Raw genomic sequence first — 17,304 nt, 5'->3', positions numbered from 1 at the left:
TTCCTACTGAAAAGATTTATGGTAATCCTACTTCTCACTTAACCTGTGTACTGTATTGCTGTCTAGAACAGAAGTGTTTCCATGTAAGTTGAAAGCACCAGCGTGAAACAGCATCAAAGACAATGAGTGCCTCACTGATGTCAGGTGGCTCCTGTAACCCAGCAGTGCTGTCACCTGTGCACAGACTGCTCCATGTGCACCCTTCCCCGGAAAGCTGCTGTAAGGATCTGAGTCAGAGATATGTGCAGTGGCCTCCTAACTCTGTAACAGCCAAAAACTTGTGAGGGCTTTAGCAGCAGTGCAGACTGGTGGCCTGAATTCCTGTCCAGCTCAGAAGCTGGCAAGTACTTGCTTATAGCTTAAAAACTTCAGCAGTTTTCTAGATTTCTTTCCAATAAGAATTAAATGCACTGAAAATTAATGAATCCCCAGAGACTTATGGTTGCTGTTATATTATGATATTATTTCTGTTAGCTTTAAGACCCCAATGAGATACAAGTACATGAAGAATATCTTAACAAAACTGGAAATCTCAATTTAAACTGTGGGCTGGAAAAACACACATTAAGTTCAACTGCTCCATGCAAGCCTAAGTGCCATTGGGTTCCCAGGCCACACTACCCAGCTTCCACTGCAAGAAACACCAGGAAGGAGGAGGGGGGGCAGACCAACAGACACCACACACCCTCTCTGAACAGCCAAAGAATTAAGTTAGTGGTGCTATTGTCTTGAAGCTCAGATGCTTTCAGATCCCCCAGTAATACAGAATCCACCAGCCTCTAACATTCTACATTCAACACTTGGCAGTATCTGATAACCACAGAAGGGAGCCTAATATTGTTACTTTGGTGAAATGGTTCATAGAGCAGGGCAAGCCCGAGCCCCATCTTGTTTCATGACATATAGGATAAATTGTCAAAAGTATAAAAAGGATATAGGATAAAAAGTCCAAAGGGGATCTTTTTTTATTTGGTAGGAGTAAATGATCCCTATATAGTAAATAATACTATATCATTCCTAAAGAGAAGCAAAATTAATTCAGGCTGCTTGAACTAGACAAAACCAACAGAATCTATTCCTGTACAGATTCACACTATTGTGAAGGAAAAGTGTAGGAAAATTACTAAGTGAAGGGATACATATAAAAAAAGGCCGCATGAGAAAACTTTACAAAGGGCTGTATTTATTACACTGCCTAAGAAAATCTCAGGAGATAAATCCAAGAAAATCATTAATGTGATATGTATAAATTTTAAAAAGTCCATATGTAAGTTGCACATGGAAATTCTAATTTCCTCACTGTAAAATTGGTAGAATCTTCAAATTTTGGTTCCCCAAAATAGTTTGATGCTTTATATTTTATTCAATTCTGAACCAAAATCAAGTAAAACAGTTTTCAAGTTTTCTGCTAAATTAAAACAATATGAATTCTAAAAGAGGTTTCCAATTTTGTAACTCTATTAAAAATATTTTTGTCATTTTAATATCACTTTAGTTAATATATATTAAGAGATAGGTTACATCCTCTAGTTATCCATAGGAGCCTGACTCAAATGATTATTTATATTTTCAACCAATATAAAAATATTGAAAATAATAATCAATAGAATCAAAATTAGATTTTGGTTCAATAATATGATATTATGTTTATTTCTGAAATTGTAAATTCTCAAACAGAACTTTTTCCCATAGAATTTTTTTACTGAATTGAACTTGCTATTGTTTTTGCTTTTTTTGTTTTTAAACATTAAAACATTAAAACATTAAACATCAAAATTCTCTTTTCATAAGTGTTTTTCAAAAACTGTAAAAAAACCCTTTTCTCTGCCAGGCTGATAATGCAGTGCTGAAAACTTCACTAGGAATGTCATTGAAATCCAAGACAATCCTCAGGGACTCAGAGAAAGGAGCTCCATCAGAAAGTTTGATCCAGCAAAGAATGAAAAAAAAAATGATAAGTTATTTAGATTGGAGTAAAATTTTTTTGCGTTGGCAAAGGGAAACTAACCTGATTGAAATCATGTCATCTTTAATTTGGTAAGTTATTTATTTTCTTGTAATCCTATTTGAAGTATCAACATTTCCACTACATTAACTTGATTGGCAGAGCTGCTGTATGACTTGGGATAAACCCCAGTAAAAAATTTTATTCCTATCTGAGGTGCTCCAAATTCTGAATGAGCTCCTCTCAGTTGAAAACATTCATCCTTAGAAATGTTATCACATGCCTATCCCCTCTTAACATCACATCAAGTCAAAACTTCAAAGAGACAGCAGCATTCTGGCCTCATCTCATTTTAATCTCAGTAACTGATCTGAAAGAAACTCTAAATCAGGGGAAATGAAACTCAAATAACAGAGTAAAAAGTATTTTCAAAAGTAACAGACACGATGAAAGGTAGTTCATAAAAGACTGCAGGACCATACCACCTCACAATAGGAAGAATTATCTATTTAGGTAAATAGGAAGTGGTATTTGAAATCTGACACTTATATGAATGGTACAGTTACTGCACATTTTTCACCTTACCATTTTGTATTCTTTCCAGCTTTTCTGAAAATCCAGACTTCCATCTTCTCGGTGTTGTATAACTGTCCATCCTCCTCCAGCAATTTCCATATTGCAAAAGACCTATGCAGTAAATAAAAAAGAAAAATTTAAAAACCCAAACAAAATATAAAATTAATTTGCATTGGAATTCTGGTGTTATGGGTGGGGGAAAAGTATATGTGAATAACAGTATTAAGGAAGTGTGTTTTCCTATGCACTCATGCCCTATTCCCTCAAAGACATCCTCAGTCATTTGATGATAACAACAATTCTCTCATTATGTTTAGTGTAATTTTCCCAGCAATGTCTCCTATCAGTACATCACCAAGAAAATCTCCCCATCATACCCCTCTGCTTCTTCAGCTTTCCCCTCCATATTCCCTCCCATGCTCTTTTTTCTATTTTCTCTGCTGTGCTCCTGAAACCACTTCCTTCCTTTTAATAAGCAGGAGTAATTCTTTCATTGATAATAATGCCTCATATAGCTTTTAGCAGAGGGTTGTGTGCTCTCAGAGAGAATCTTGAGAATTGTCGCAGACAACACTCATTTTAGGAGTCTGAAATGTAGCACAGATGAGGTTATTCTGTTTTCCTTTGAAGTGTAATATTACCTGCTGTGTTCCGGGCAGTGTCCCAAAGTGGGACAGATGATCTCTGAGCAAGCTGCCTTGTACTGACAGAGAACATAGATAGAAACAGGCTCAAGAGATGAGGTCTGTGAGACAAGTTCAGAAGTTAAGATCTACACTGAATATGTAAGATCATACCCTGTCACCATTGCACTAAGAAAATTATAACCTAGATACTAAAGATTTTGTGTATAAAGGATAATGAAACAATTTGACAGTTTCTCTGACCCTTGATATTAGAATACTTTGTAAACTTAAATCTGTTACCAATCTTAAATAATCCATGTAATAATAAAAATGGATATTAACTTTTATTCACTTTACTCTCTTTCATTATCCTTCTAAAAATATAGAAGATAAACATGAAAACAATAAAATATTGTTTGCGCATTTTCTTTTCTTGGTATGTGACAAGCAGTAATAATTTTTGTTCCTGTTTTTATAGGACACTTGATTTTAAGATATAAGTTTCTTAGGGTTACTCATTTAAGCAAATTTTCCTGATTTCATTCCCCTGTACTCATCCATGCTGTATTGACACTGCAACTGTCCTAAATTTCATTTGTTTGTACTTTTAAAAGCTGTATTATGCCCTTTAAGTAAAACGTCAGTATGTTAGAGTGTTGAAGAGTTTTAGCTTTTGGCACTCACATCAGCCAATCAGCCAAGAGTCAATCCATTAAGCACTGGTCGGCAATTTAAAGCTTTATGTTGCTTTGACAAATTGGAGGTTACTATCCAACACAGTTAAACAAAATTTTGTCCTGCAGTTGACTAGAGGACCATATTCTACCCTCAGAAAAAGCCATTCTAAATTTCTCCTACTCATAAGAACTGTCATGGTAACAATATGCAAGTGTTTTTGCAGCAGGCATGCCAATTGAAGTCCCTGTGAAAGTGCAGGAAGGAAATAGAATTCCAGGACAAACATAAACTTGATTCACGGTAACCACAAGAAAACCCACAGTTTTCTAGACAAATATTTTGGCCCTATTCCTTCTTTAAGGAAGCCACTGTGAGTCAAAACATTTATCTACAGGATTTAATGTCTCTAGTTTGATTTACAGTGAGAATTTCTAAAAGATGGATTTCCTTATAAGTCATTTCAAGCTCCCATTAATCCACAGCCAGATTTTAAAGCATTGAATCCTCGACTGTATTAAGACTAGTCATTTTAAAGACGCACACAAATTTTGGGATTTTCATACTACAATATAATGAAGTACCTGAAAGATTGAAGTTTTCTGAATAATATATCAAATTGAAAGAGAAAACTGCACAGTGAAAAAAAGATTTGCCAGCAGCACATTTTTCACTTGTCGTCGTTCTGTGGTCTGGCACTTTCCACAGTGGTAGACACAAATACCTGCCCATATTAACAGGAGTTCAAGGTGACTGTAGATGTTCCTGTGCATAGCTCTAGCTCTAGCCTTGTCTGTCCCAGAAAAGATCAAGGCACTCAGCTATTTAACACCACTTAATGCATTCTGATACTTAACTCTCTATTAGGAAAAAAAGAGGATAAAAAAAGTGACTGAATTTGTATGCATTATAGATTCTGATTTTATAATTAATAAAATAACCTGACAGAATAAAAGACTATCCAAAATATTGCATTCTTGCTCTTCCTTAAATGCATGGATAAAAATTCTCAAGCTCCTAAAAGGCAAATATAGGATTAATTCTACTTATTTTTGCTATATGGACTAAATTATTAAAAAATATATAATTAACATTCAGAGGTAAGCTCAATTTTAAAGTAAATAGAAGACACAAAATTTCTACAAAGTGCATTTTAAGCGCACAAGTCTAGTGGAGTAACAAGCTCGAGACCAGACCTTTGAGATTCAGGGAATGTCTCTGCTACGCAGAAACAGTCTGATGACTACCATGTTGGAGGACAGTGTGCACAACATGGAGGGATAGCCTACATTTAATGGGAAAAAATTCCAGCAGATATGCTCAGAAGGAGGCATCAGGGCCAATTTAGTGGGAAGTTCACAAGAAGAAAGCAAGGGGGGAGGAGTGAAGACCACAGATACAGCAATTGCTTTTGCAGAACCATAAAGACACAGACCCACAGAGCCCAGCAGCAGTAGATAACATTACATGCATAGTGCACCCAGAGGTTTGGTAACAGTTTGTGAGGGCATTAAAGGAGACAGTGGGTGAGTCAATACATTGATGCAGGACATGCAGAGGTCCTGTTTGAAGTCAGACCAATTACACCTGGCATACTTTGGCTCCCAAAGGTGACTTGGCTCTTTCAACTCCAAAATGGGGACAGTCTCACTTTCGCTGCTCCCTTGATCATCAGAAGCCTTGCTTCCACTGTAGCTCACCCTGACTTTGCTGGGGACTGAGAGGATACTTCTTGCCTTTTCCTTCACTGGGAATAATCATTTGTCCACATTATTAGGCACTGCACATACACAGTCAGAGTAAGCCAATTAATTAGCTTAATAGTTTAATTCTATCTTTTTCTAAGTAAAAAATAAGAAATATTATTAAGATCTTTTTAAACAGATATTAAACACTAATTTTTCATGAAGGGCTTGAAGACTAATGAACTGTATTAATGAACTATTGAAATAGGAACAAGAAACAAAAATTGCAGTCTAAAGCATATGTGAGCATATAAATGGTATGGAGATGTAAGCATGAAGGATTTTTTTTTATGAACATATGAATGTAAAATGAACAAAACACTAAAACTGAGAGTAAAAATTGTGTATATGACAAAGGTAGTTTCTACTGAATATCAGGATTCTAGTGTATCCCTTAGAAAATACAAAATGAAATAAAGGTATATTTTGTAACCTGATGTATAAAATTGTTATGAATGCAATAGTTGCCTGGGACTGTGAGTAATACAGAAGATAATAATATATTAAGACTCCTAAGACATTTCAGAACTTTGCATTGCATTGTGGTATTCCAGATAACTAAATTGGCTTTAAACAAGCAAGTCTGTCTCCATGGAGTACCTATCAGGATATTAGAGCAATCTGACTATGTCTACATGGTGCTGCCTCTGGGCTAATTAGTGCTGGCACAGTGCTGTATTGATGTGATTTTGAAGCTATCTCAGTTGGAGTTAGTTCAGCTATCTGCACAGCACTACCTTGCAGCTTGTTTAAATGACCCTAATGTCTAAAAAAACACCTGTTAAAGCAATCACACTCCCCACTTGACTAATACAAATCTGCCTGGGATTAGCCCTTGCTGTGTTATTGCAAGGGTGAGACAGAAACGGGTGTATCAGAAATGCCCTCAACACACAGAAACACACTCCTGCCTTTTCTTGCTAAAACAGGAACCCTCCAGGAAAACATAATGCAGTGATATCAGCTGAGCTGTAATACCTGTGTTGATTGATAGCAGCATCTGCAATCATGGATATAGTACAAACACAGGATGGCTTCCATTGTGTCACTGTCCTTATACTGTCAATGAAGGTGGTTTGAGGTAAATATGCCAGAAGCATCAGTGTCATAGTGTTTTCAAGTAACCATTGCTTGTAATTCCAGTCCAGCTTCTGATCATGGTTTATGAACCTCAGTAAGGCTAAGAAAACTACTGCCAATGGGTACATGCGATTTGGGCATAGATGTCACACCTCTTTTTGAGTGGTGCTGTGTCTGCAGAATTTCTTTTATTATTCTTGTCCTGGTCAGTAATGCTTTCAGGGATATCTGCCTTTTATGTCATGTCAATTATTTTCCCATTCACATTCACCAGAATTATGTTGATCTTGGCCCATAAAGCTCTCCCACCCTAATTCTAGTCATGGCTTAATGAACTGTAATTCCTTGCTAAGCTATAACATCTTGATGTTTACAGGCTTTCAAAGGCCTTTTTTAATACCAAATTCCACTTAGGAATAAGGCTGGCATATCTTAATATGATCACAATATTGCTGTAAACAATAATATTGGTAAGGTTTTTTACAGTCTATTTCTGTTTGCAGAGTCACCATTTTACTGCAGCAAGAATAAATCCACCAGAAAGAAGTGATTCCCTTCCTCCTGTCTGGCCCACTTTATGACCACCACTGTATTTCCCAGGTAATCAGCCCTTAGTCTAGGCAGCTGTTCCCAACAGTGCCCTGTCAGACGGGCAGCAAACATTCCTCCATGAATAAATATGGTTTAGGTTCTTCTCTCACGTTACTAGCCTCAGCTGACTCAGGTACTTTAGCAACAAAAGCCTTGCAAAAAAATAATCTCTTATACAGACTAGTGTTTCATTTGCATATAAAAACCCCTCCCAAGTCTCTTTTTTGAGAAGGATGGGATTATACATGCTTCATAGTTTCAAGCAGTGCTAGTACACTGCATGTTGTGGTCTTTGCAGCCAAAACCACTTTTCCCTGTCCCCTACAAAGAAGCAGAATCTTTTTAAATCCTTTAAAAATTTATCATTCTGCTATTTCTTTCCTCATGCTAGATAATCTAGATAATCCCCTAGATCAGCTTCCTCATTATCGCACTTTACAAGTTCACTTCTAAATTTTATCACAGATTTATTTGAAGCCATAGTCTGATTCAACTGAGCTTGCCAAGTGGGAGGAAGTGAGTCAACTATTGAGTGTACGTTGGAACTTAGGAAGGATTTTCTGTCAGCGGGAAAGAAGAATGTCTGGAATAATACACTTAATCATTTTGTCAGTCTATTGTACTTTTTAAAGACTAAATATAAGACAAGATTTTTTTATACTAGTACAATATTTTGTGGAATGATAACTTCAGTAAAGGCTCAAAACACTTTTTTCAATTCAGAGCAATATCATATTAACAAACAAGAAAATAAACTCAGTTTTTACCTTTTTAGGATCTGACACATTGTTAATATAAATAGTGTAGACCCCACTTTTGTTAAAACCAGATTGGTATACATCTGCACAGTCTCTGAATGGCTTTTCTTCTTCCTTTTTTGCATTCTTTAGTAAAACTGCAAAAAAAAAAAAAAAATGGTAGATTGACAACATGGTAGAAGACAACATGGTAGAAGACAATAACAGTCTTAAGCATTTCTGTATCTATGAAGTCCACTTTTGCACACTGCATCCCTTTTAAAAATACACAGTAATAATTGAACTGTGTTTATTACACAGTTCATGCATTTAGCAAATTCTTGTAAAGAACTAGTACAAAGCTTTTGGACAGATGGCAGAGTAGGTACCAGAAGAAGTCATGATACAAATAGCTAAACAGAGCATCCTGTCTGCTGAGAGGCAACACAGCCTGTTCCTCCTGAGTGCAAAGGTCTGTGCTGCTGCAGGTGTTGCCACTGACTAAAGCTGTACCTGGAAGGTTGCCACAGAATGCCCCAGAGATGGCTTATGAAGGTGGAAAACATGTTCAGTGTTGTGATCTGACACAGACACTCACCTAAAACAGCAATGCTGGAATGAGAGAGTTTGTGCTGTTCACGAAGTAATGACTTTTGAGCAGCATAGGAGCTTGGGGTAAGGCAGCTGCTTCCTTAAATTTATTTTTTAGAAGAGAATAATTTAATTATTTTCATATTTATGTTCATAAATGTTGTAAAATACAATAAAATGAAAAACAATGCTACTGAATTCAGGTGTCTAGAAGCAAGATTTTAGAATTCATTTTGGCACAGCACAGGGAAACAGTTAATGTTGTTAGACCAGCACAGATCTTGATCCTATATATTACAGACAAACCATATATATATGAGTCTGGGCTGAGAAATCAGGAGTGCAAGATGTTGAGAATCCCTGTCTTGAACAACCGGGAAATTCCCTGTAGAAGTAACATCTGAGAGTGTTCTTCACTTTCACAAACAAAAAGTAGCATGACCCCACACAACAGTGAAGGACTTGATTTCATTCCAACAACACATATTTTAAGTACATCAGCATTCCCATGGAAATCCATCTATCTACTCAGATTCTTAAACATGTCCTTAAGTGATGTGCAGGGTTCAGGCCAGCACTTCATTAATCCTTACAATAAGGATACAATATTTAAGTCTTCCGGACGCACTCATCCTCTGGTGAAAAATACTTTTTTTCATTTTTGGCTTGAAAGTGTGAGTTACAAATACGAAAGGGACTACATCTTATTCACTCTGACTGAAATGGCCTCTGCTGCAAAACTGACACTGATGTGCAACAAGGCAATGGCCTTGCACAGCATGCAGGACTACACAGGCCATAGGTGGTAAGAATAATGCCAAGGGTGTGCAGTTCAAAATACTATCTTCCCTACCTGAAAGAAGAATTTTAGGATGGCAAATTCCTGCCAGAGCACTTGGTATTAATACCATTTCACGAATCGGGAAATTGAAGTAAAAAAAGGTTAAATATTTTACCTCAATCATTCCATGAAAAATAGTGAGAAATCCAATCCTGACTGTAAGACTGAACTGCTCTCTAGCAGGCATTTTGCACAAAATGATATTATTCTTTCCCTTTTATATGTTTTATATTATTATTTTATGAAACAAAAATCCCTTACTTCTTCTCTTACATGTATTTGCTTAATGTTATTTTTTTTTATTCAACACCATCAACAAAAAAACCCCTAATTTATATATTTGCCTGGGAAATTAGATTAGGAAATCAATGGCTTTGAAATTTGGCCATATTTGGAAGAGGTAGTGCTGGCAATGTTGTAGATTACACACTATGAGATAGCAGGGGGTGATGTCCTTAGCAAGGTGCACGTCAAATGTGCACTCTCTTAAAAGTGCCATTTTTTTAGATAAGTAATAGAACTGAGGTCCTCGTGATTTGTGCTAATTAAAGACTTTTTGGTACTTTCCGTAATCAGATGGTGTTAGTATCTGTGGCCAAAGTCCAACCTGAATAATTACTTGGGGCTGGAGCCAAAGCCTAGAGGAGTTAAAGCAAAGCCCCTCATAGATTTCCGAGGGCTTTAGAATAGATCCATTCTTTCTGGCCTGACTTTGTCTAGTGCTGTTTTTTCAACTGGAGACATCAGTCTCTCCTGTCTAAAGATTATATTTAGTGGTGCAGAAGCACTTCTCATTTCCTTCAGTCTTAAAACACTTATATTTTATTAGCTCTATGCAGCGAGATTATCTTACCTCTTACATGAGTGTTATATACACATTGAAAACCACTTGGAAGTAACTACTATGATTCAATAAAGGAAATTTGAATTTGGATTCTTTGTAATTGAAACTTAGAGAAAAGATATAAGTATTAGTATGTTCTAAAGTTTATATCATTAGAATTTTAAACAAGGTAAGATTTTAATAGAGCAAATAGCTTTGGTAATTTTATAAAGATATGGATCTCTAGGAATCATCTTTAGAAATAAATTATCTTCTCATGCTTAAAAACTAAAAGAAACACAATAAAAGGGATATGTGAGATGAAGTTGGAAGAGGCAGATAAATGTCATAGATATGGCCATCTTTCCTCTTAGACAGCTGAAGTAGCTGAGATCACACCAAGAGGAAATGCGTAATTTCCTAAAAACCATGTAATCCAATACCCATTCAGGGCTTTTTGCACCAGGGGTTTTATTCCACTCTAGCCAGGAGAAGATGGCTTTCCTTGGGTGCCTCTCACTCTTTCTCAGAAGCTGGTTCTCCCACTGGAAGAAAAGCCCAGCTCCTACACAAGGACCTGTACTATTACAGATTGCAGCACAGTATATTAAGCATGACAAGCTAAAGTTTAGGTTTTCTGAATACATCACACTGTAATTTGCAAGAACGGCCCAAACTTGACAGAAAATTAATACTCAGGAATGTTACTGGTAATGTACTTTTAGCATAAAATATGTTTTCTCTAAGGTTTGCTGTTGTTTTTCTAACTTAATATTCCATATAGTTTCCAAACTACTTCAATGTACTATAGCTCTAGACTATTTTTTTCTACAACATTACATAGACCTTGAATCTTTTATGCACTAAGTAAAGTCCCTGAATGATGTATTGGCTCACATGTGGTAGATGTGTAAGTAAATTTTTATTTAAAAGTAAGAAAGTTCAAATAAATTAGTTCTAAAACCAAATATGTAACCATTAAATTCCTTTGTCAGCTTCAAGATATTGACTTTACACAAACTTCTAATGTTAGTTTAGCTGTTTTCAAATACAATGCTTATGAGAGGGTTTTATGTACCTGAAGAAAAAGATAAGTCTATGTCAAGCAAAACAATATTACCATTTTTTAAACCTGAATGCTTAGCCAAGATTTGGAACCCTGGAGGGTTTCTTGATTGCCTTCTCTGGATGAATAAACTTGTCAGGAAGTCGTGCTCCTTTAAAGCAATGATGCCTGTGTGGAAAGTCCTGTTTTTCTGAACAGAACATACAATAATTTTTTCACCACGCTTCCAAAAGGCTTCTGGGTAAATTTGGCCTGTTAACTTTCTCCTTGGGCTGTGCTGTTTTTCCTTACTTGGTGGGAATTTTTTCTTTCAGTTATCAGTCTTTCAGCTGCTCCTTTTCCTCAGTGTCCTTGGACAATGACTGGAGTCCAAACAGTACAGGAAGCACCATCCGTAACTGCCCAGGCCCTGTGGATCCCAGGAACCCAAATCAATGAGGTCTCTGTTAATGCATGGACTGTGCAGCACCAGGGCTGAGCAGCTCTTCTGCTGCACCTGCTCCCAGGATATTAACCCTCAGCAGAAAGCCGGGGTCAGCACCTGAGGCTGCAGCCCCTCTAGTTTTGGTAGAATGGCCTACCTGTTCTTTCAAGTGAGAGTTCAGATATACAAGTTTTTTTCCCTAATCCATAGTCAGGGACATTTAACTGATAGTTATGTGTGCCTTGTGTAGAGTGAGACTATTTTTCTGCTACCAGTTGTAAAATTAAATCAATAATTAATTAGTTCATTTCCTAAAAGGTGTCACAAATGGAGGATGTTTGCTTTTCTGCCCAGGTTTAAAGAAATACAAACTGACTACTAAGAATAAGTACCTTCTGAAATATTTAGTAATCTAGTATTCTCCTCTGGGAATATGAAATTGAAAGCACACAATATCTGGTTTTCCTAGCTGTATGAAAATTATCTAATTTAATCTCAGCTAGGAAAAAAAATAATCTACTTGATTTTTTTTTTTAACTGAGATTTCTGGCTGTTTTTGAGAAAACTAAGTTGTCTCATTGCTTTTCAGGTCTCCATCAGACATCTGGTGAATAGCACAGCTTGTCTATCAGCAATAAAAAATGTTAAAATACAGCTCATTATGTTGACTTAATCAATAAATCACAATCATAGTTCCTATATTATTTGAGACCTGAACTGCTACGTTTGTGAAATCAGTTGAGACTGAGCTAATCACTAGACTCTTACGTCCTTTAGTGATGTTGTCAACAAGTGAAAAACAGCTGTTTGTTTTTCTGCATGATAGTGACTTATTTGGACAGATATGCAGAGATTTCTTTAGTGTCTGAGCGAATATTTTATTTTCATTGTTTCAATGCTCTATTTACAAAACCTAATTTTCTTATAAAATAGAAGTACCAAAAAAGCACTTAAAAAATCATTAATGCTTTTGAAGTTAGAAAGGAGAAGTCTTTCTCCATATCTTATTGGCATATAATATTGACCTACATTTTAGCTGTGCTATCAAAAGCATCTGAGGTAAAAAAATTATGTCCTCTGTTGAGCAACTTGTAAAAAATCAAAAAGGAGAAGGTTGTAAATTGATGGTCATTACCTAAAGCTGCTACATTCCAGAACAAGGTCATACAAGGACTGCCAAATGATAGTTTCTGGCTAGATCTTGACTGCAAATAAATTTTGCCTTGATCTTGTCATTGTTCCAGACATATTGTGGGGAATCTTGCATTTCTGTAGGTGACCCCGTGTCTCTGACCTCTTTCCCAGCCATTTGGGTGCAGCTGCTGAGCAGCAACAAAATTCCAGTTACAATGGCAAATAGTGCCTGGCTTGTGAAGAATCAAATCCAGAACAGTTTGTTAATGTTATCCAAAAGATGTTACTCAAACTGTTACCCAGTGAGGAGGCCTGGAACACTGCCCAAACAGAAATACATATTCCCCAACTCAGCAGCAGCAATCACAAACAGATCTGACAGAATAAGGTGAAGATCTTTTTGTTTTGTTTTGAGGACGAAAAATATGCAAAGGCTTACAGGTTTTGCTGACTTACAGCCAGAGGTATAGTCTGCTCTTGCAGTGTCCTCATCTTGCATATACCAACCTCCACCTGAGAACAAACATTAAACTGCAACCTAATAGCTGACTGTGACACCAAGTATTGCCTGCAATACGACAACCCTGTGACAACACCATTGTGTTGGAAATGTCACAGAAACCAAAGGAAAAAGCACAAACCTGAAGACTGATTTCAGTTTGGGCCTGCTCTCCAGATAACTATAGTGATGCCTATGAACTGAAATGCCAGCTATGCAAGAGCACACTTGGCTCCCTCTTAAAATGGGCTTGAAACCACATTTTCATTCAAGTACATACTACACACTATCTGTTTTTCTTCCAAAAAACCATGCTTCTGGATTATTAAAGCTACCACTGTCACTCAATATAACCAATGCAAGAAAATAATTAGAAAATTACAATCCATTGAGATGTATGAAATAAAAAAAAAAAAAAACAAAACATTGCCTTTACTCATTCTTGATAAAGTATCAGGAGTTTTTATGCATCTAGCTAGTCAACTAAAAGTTTTAATGTGAATTTATATGTAGTTACTACTCAATTCTAATTTTTATAAGGACAAACTATCACCACCTGATTCAAAAATTTCTCCAATGTCAACTTTATTTCCTACTTTATTAATTCACTGTTTTATTTTCAACTCCATATAGTCTTAGAAAAACAAAACGAAATGGGGGGATATTAGTATGACATTTGCTTCTGTAAATCTTGGAGTCCAGCAGTCTTCTCAGATATGTCATTGCTTGTGTACTCATTTTTGTTTACTAGGGATGTGAAAGGAAGTTTAGGACTGGAGCACGGACATGTATTTTCCCTTCAACAAACATGCATTCACCAAAATGCCTTTAAAGCTAATATTTCTTTGTGACAAGTTCATTTTAACATACTGGAATAAAATATTTCCGTTCTGGGAACTATTGCTCCATAATCAAGTTTATACATTATAAATTTGTAGAATCTAGTGTATAAAACTGTATGTCAAGGCCCCCATTCTTTCCAAATGAAGTTATAAGATTAGATTTCCCATTACATTTCTGTTCCAGCCTCTCCAGTGCCCCACCTCCAGCATCAGGGCCCTAGAAGTCATTGGGCTTCCTCCCTAGGTTTGATCTTTCAACCATCATCTTCTATGTTTTTCTTCTTATATTCTCATAATTACTTATTTTCTTCTTATTTTCTGTTCCTTTAGGATTTCTCTCCTCAGGAGGGCCCTAAGATTTTTGAAGATCTTGGCTGATACCTGGCCTGAAAAAAGACTCATCAATATGAACAGATATTCAAAGCAGATGACTGGAGAACAGCATAAGTTCAGGAAAGCATATCCAGGAATTTACAGTATAAGTTCTTCCTCCACCAGATGTAATATCTGCATATTTAATAGGTTTTGAAAGAATTCCCTTCCGTTAATTTCTCCAGTTAACATTTTTGAAGCCATGTTAATTTTCATCATTCAGCGTCGCATACGAAGGAAATCCATACACATACCATGTGAAGGACAACTTCCCATGGTTAGCTTTTAACAAGAGTGTTCCAGCTGGTGACACTGCATTCTTAGCTGAAAGTGTCAGTAAATCTGCACCCATGCTCTACAAGCCACCTACAATTTCTACTGCAACATCCTTTTGAACTGCCTGAAGCATTTTTCATAGGTTTAATTAATGGTATTGCACGAACTCAGTCATCTGTCTTTGTACATTTTTTTTTCTTTGGTGCAACGTGGGTTCCAATACTTTATACAGTATTTGAACACAGCATGGATTATGTGGTACAATTCTTTTCTGAAATCCTGTCTCTTCCTTTGTAATAGTTTTAAAAGTAATATTTTTATTTGGGCCATTAACTGGCAAGTAACACCTACTGCATCTTGCATTCAAGATCTCCCTGTGAGCTTACCTTGAATTCATATGGGTGAATTTTAAAAGGTGAGAGAAAATAGAACTATAGAATTTCTTCCTTAGGCACATTAATTTGCTGAATTATGACAATAGAAAATTCTGGCTTTCATTAAACTGTTCAGACTCTATGACAGTATAAGCATGTATATAATACACATACACATGCACATTTTGAATGTCTAACTTAGTCCTAACCCCAAATGCAGTGCAATGACAAAATTACAGGAGCAGTGCTGCTCCGGCTGTATCTGTTGGCTGTGGACTGGTTCCATAGCCACAGAATGAATCAGCTAATAGGAGATCTTGCAGAAAGTGTTTGGATTTGTTGTAGGGGCAAAAGGGGGAGGCAAGGTCAGGGATTTTGTTTGGTTGCTTGGTTGTTCTGTTCTTTTGTTTCTTTATTGGTTATACTAGTTGCTTATTCTGCTGGAGCAGTTCAATGATCTTTATTCACCCCATGACCCTACAGTCCCTGGACTGGATGAAGAAGTGGAAGGACTTTGTTTCCAAGGAAAAATGACAAAAGCAAAAATAGTCCCTTTGCTCTCAACTTCTATTCCTTAATGGCTACGTGCATTGCCCTCACTGCATGTGGGAGGCCCAAGGAGGTGTGTGAACCTACTTTAAGTACAACCCAGAGTAACTACCAGGCCATGCTGAAATGCAATTAGCAGGGCTACAATGATTCTACCAGCCTAGGCTGTAGTCCAGTACCAGATTTGTTAGGTGCACTAAGGTTCATTACACAGAAGAATTTGAATCAATACTTTTAACGTGGGGAGGAAAGAGAAAAGGTGTAGTCAATTAGATGTCTCAGGTTAACATTTAGAGAAATGTTTTAGCAGCTAATAGAGCATTACTTTGCCCTCCCACACAGCCTCTAAGAGTCTGCAGTAAGAAAGGAAAACAATTGCATAGTGAGAGCACTCAAGCTATCCAACTACTTATTAAATAAAGCACTTAAAGCAGAATTTCCCTCCTGTAGGGCTGCAGGAATTAACTCGGTCTTGAAAAATGACATTAATGTAGAGAGCTTTCACCCTCTCCAGGGTATAATTATTTAATACCTAATAAATTATCTACAGTTATCAAGTTTGTTTCCCAATAAATCCAGCCTTAGTGACTGGCAAGAACAATAATACTTCAAATCACTGTGCATTTGAAAGAAATAATTTAAGAATACCATAAAATGGTCCTCATTAGTGAGCTGCAATAGAATGCCTTATGGCCCATTTACAAAGAGATAAAGACACTTAATTATCCAGCTGCAATATAGTTCCTTAAGAGTTTCTGCTTGAGACAGCAATTTTGTGAGTAACTAGCTATTCACTGAGAGCAGAACTAAAGAAGTCTTTCACTAACTGTACAAGGAGATTAAGTTGCTGGCATTGTTTAATATTTCTAGAGTCCATATTTCTTTAATTGATTTATATTTTTCCACATAGACACCCTAATGTGCATTCGATGTTTCCATCTGAGCAATGGTATGCGTACAAAGAAATTTTTTTACTAACAAGCCATTTGGGTGACACTGAAAGTGCTGTTAGTTGGTTTATATATGCTGATATTCTCTGTAATATCTCTGGTGTGAGTGAATAATGCCAGTTTCACAAAACTGAGTGAAGAGGGATTTCGCACTGATCTATACTGTAGGAATGAGGTTGGGTAATTGATTTTAATATCAACAGTTGAGAATTGATATACACTTCCAGTATAAAATTTTCAGTACAAATAAATATTGATCTCCTGCTGTGATCATCAAAAAGTTAATAGGGATAGAATATGAGAATCCACAATTCTGTTTTGAAGAATTTAAATATTTTCCACTGATGTAAATGTCAAATGCTGCACAAATTCGCTTATTTCAAAACTGAATCTCTATTAAACTACAGCCTAAGTTGCTACTACCTAATATAATGTGTTGTACTTTATTCAAAGCATAACTTTGAAATTAAGGTATTCTTGCCTAAGCAGGGTATGAAAATATTTTTATTTTTAAAACATGATGATTCGGAATTAATACTTTTTTAGCTTTAGAAAAAAACAACACAGGTAGTGATCATATAAATATCA

General features: G+C 36.3%; 1 protein-coding gene across 1 annotated transcript in view; it reads right to left on the bottom strand.

Annotated features, from left to right (window-relative positions):
- Positions 1–17,304, bottom strand: part of ANGPT1 (angiopoietin 1) — a 147,326-nt gene that overhangs the window by 38,508 nt on the left and 91,514 nt on the right. Inside the window, exons 7-8 of the mRNA XM_066203536.1 lie at positions 8,006–8,133; positions 2,531–2,632 (exon numbers count right to left, since the gene is read on the bottom strand). Coding sequence (XP_066059633.1) covers positions 2,531–2,632; positions 8,006–8,133 — 230 coding nt within the window. The remainder of the gene's footprint in view (positions 1–2,530; positions 2,633–8,005; positions 8,134–17,304) is intronic.

This window comes from Chamaea fasciata, unplaced genomic scaffold, assembly GCF_029207755.1.
Source record: "Chamaea fasciata isolate MVZ Bird 193981 ecotype frontalis unplaced genomic scaffold, bChaFas1.0.hap1 SCAF_1, whole genome shotgun sequence".
Taxonomy (NCBI): Eukaryota; Metazoa; Chordata; class Aves; order Passeriformes; family Sylviidae; genus Chamaea; species Chamaea fasciata.
This window is presented reverse-complemented; position numbering and strand designations above follow the sequence as displayed.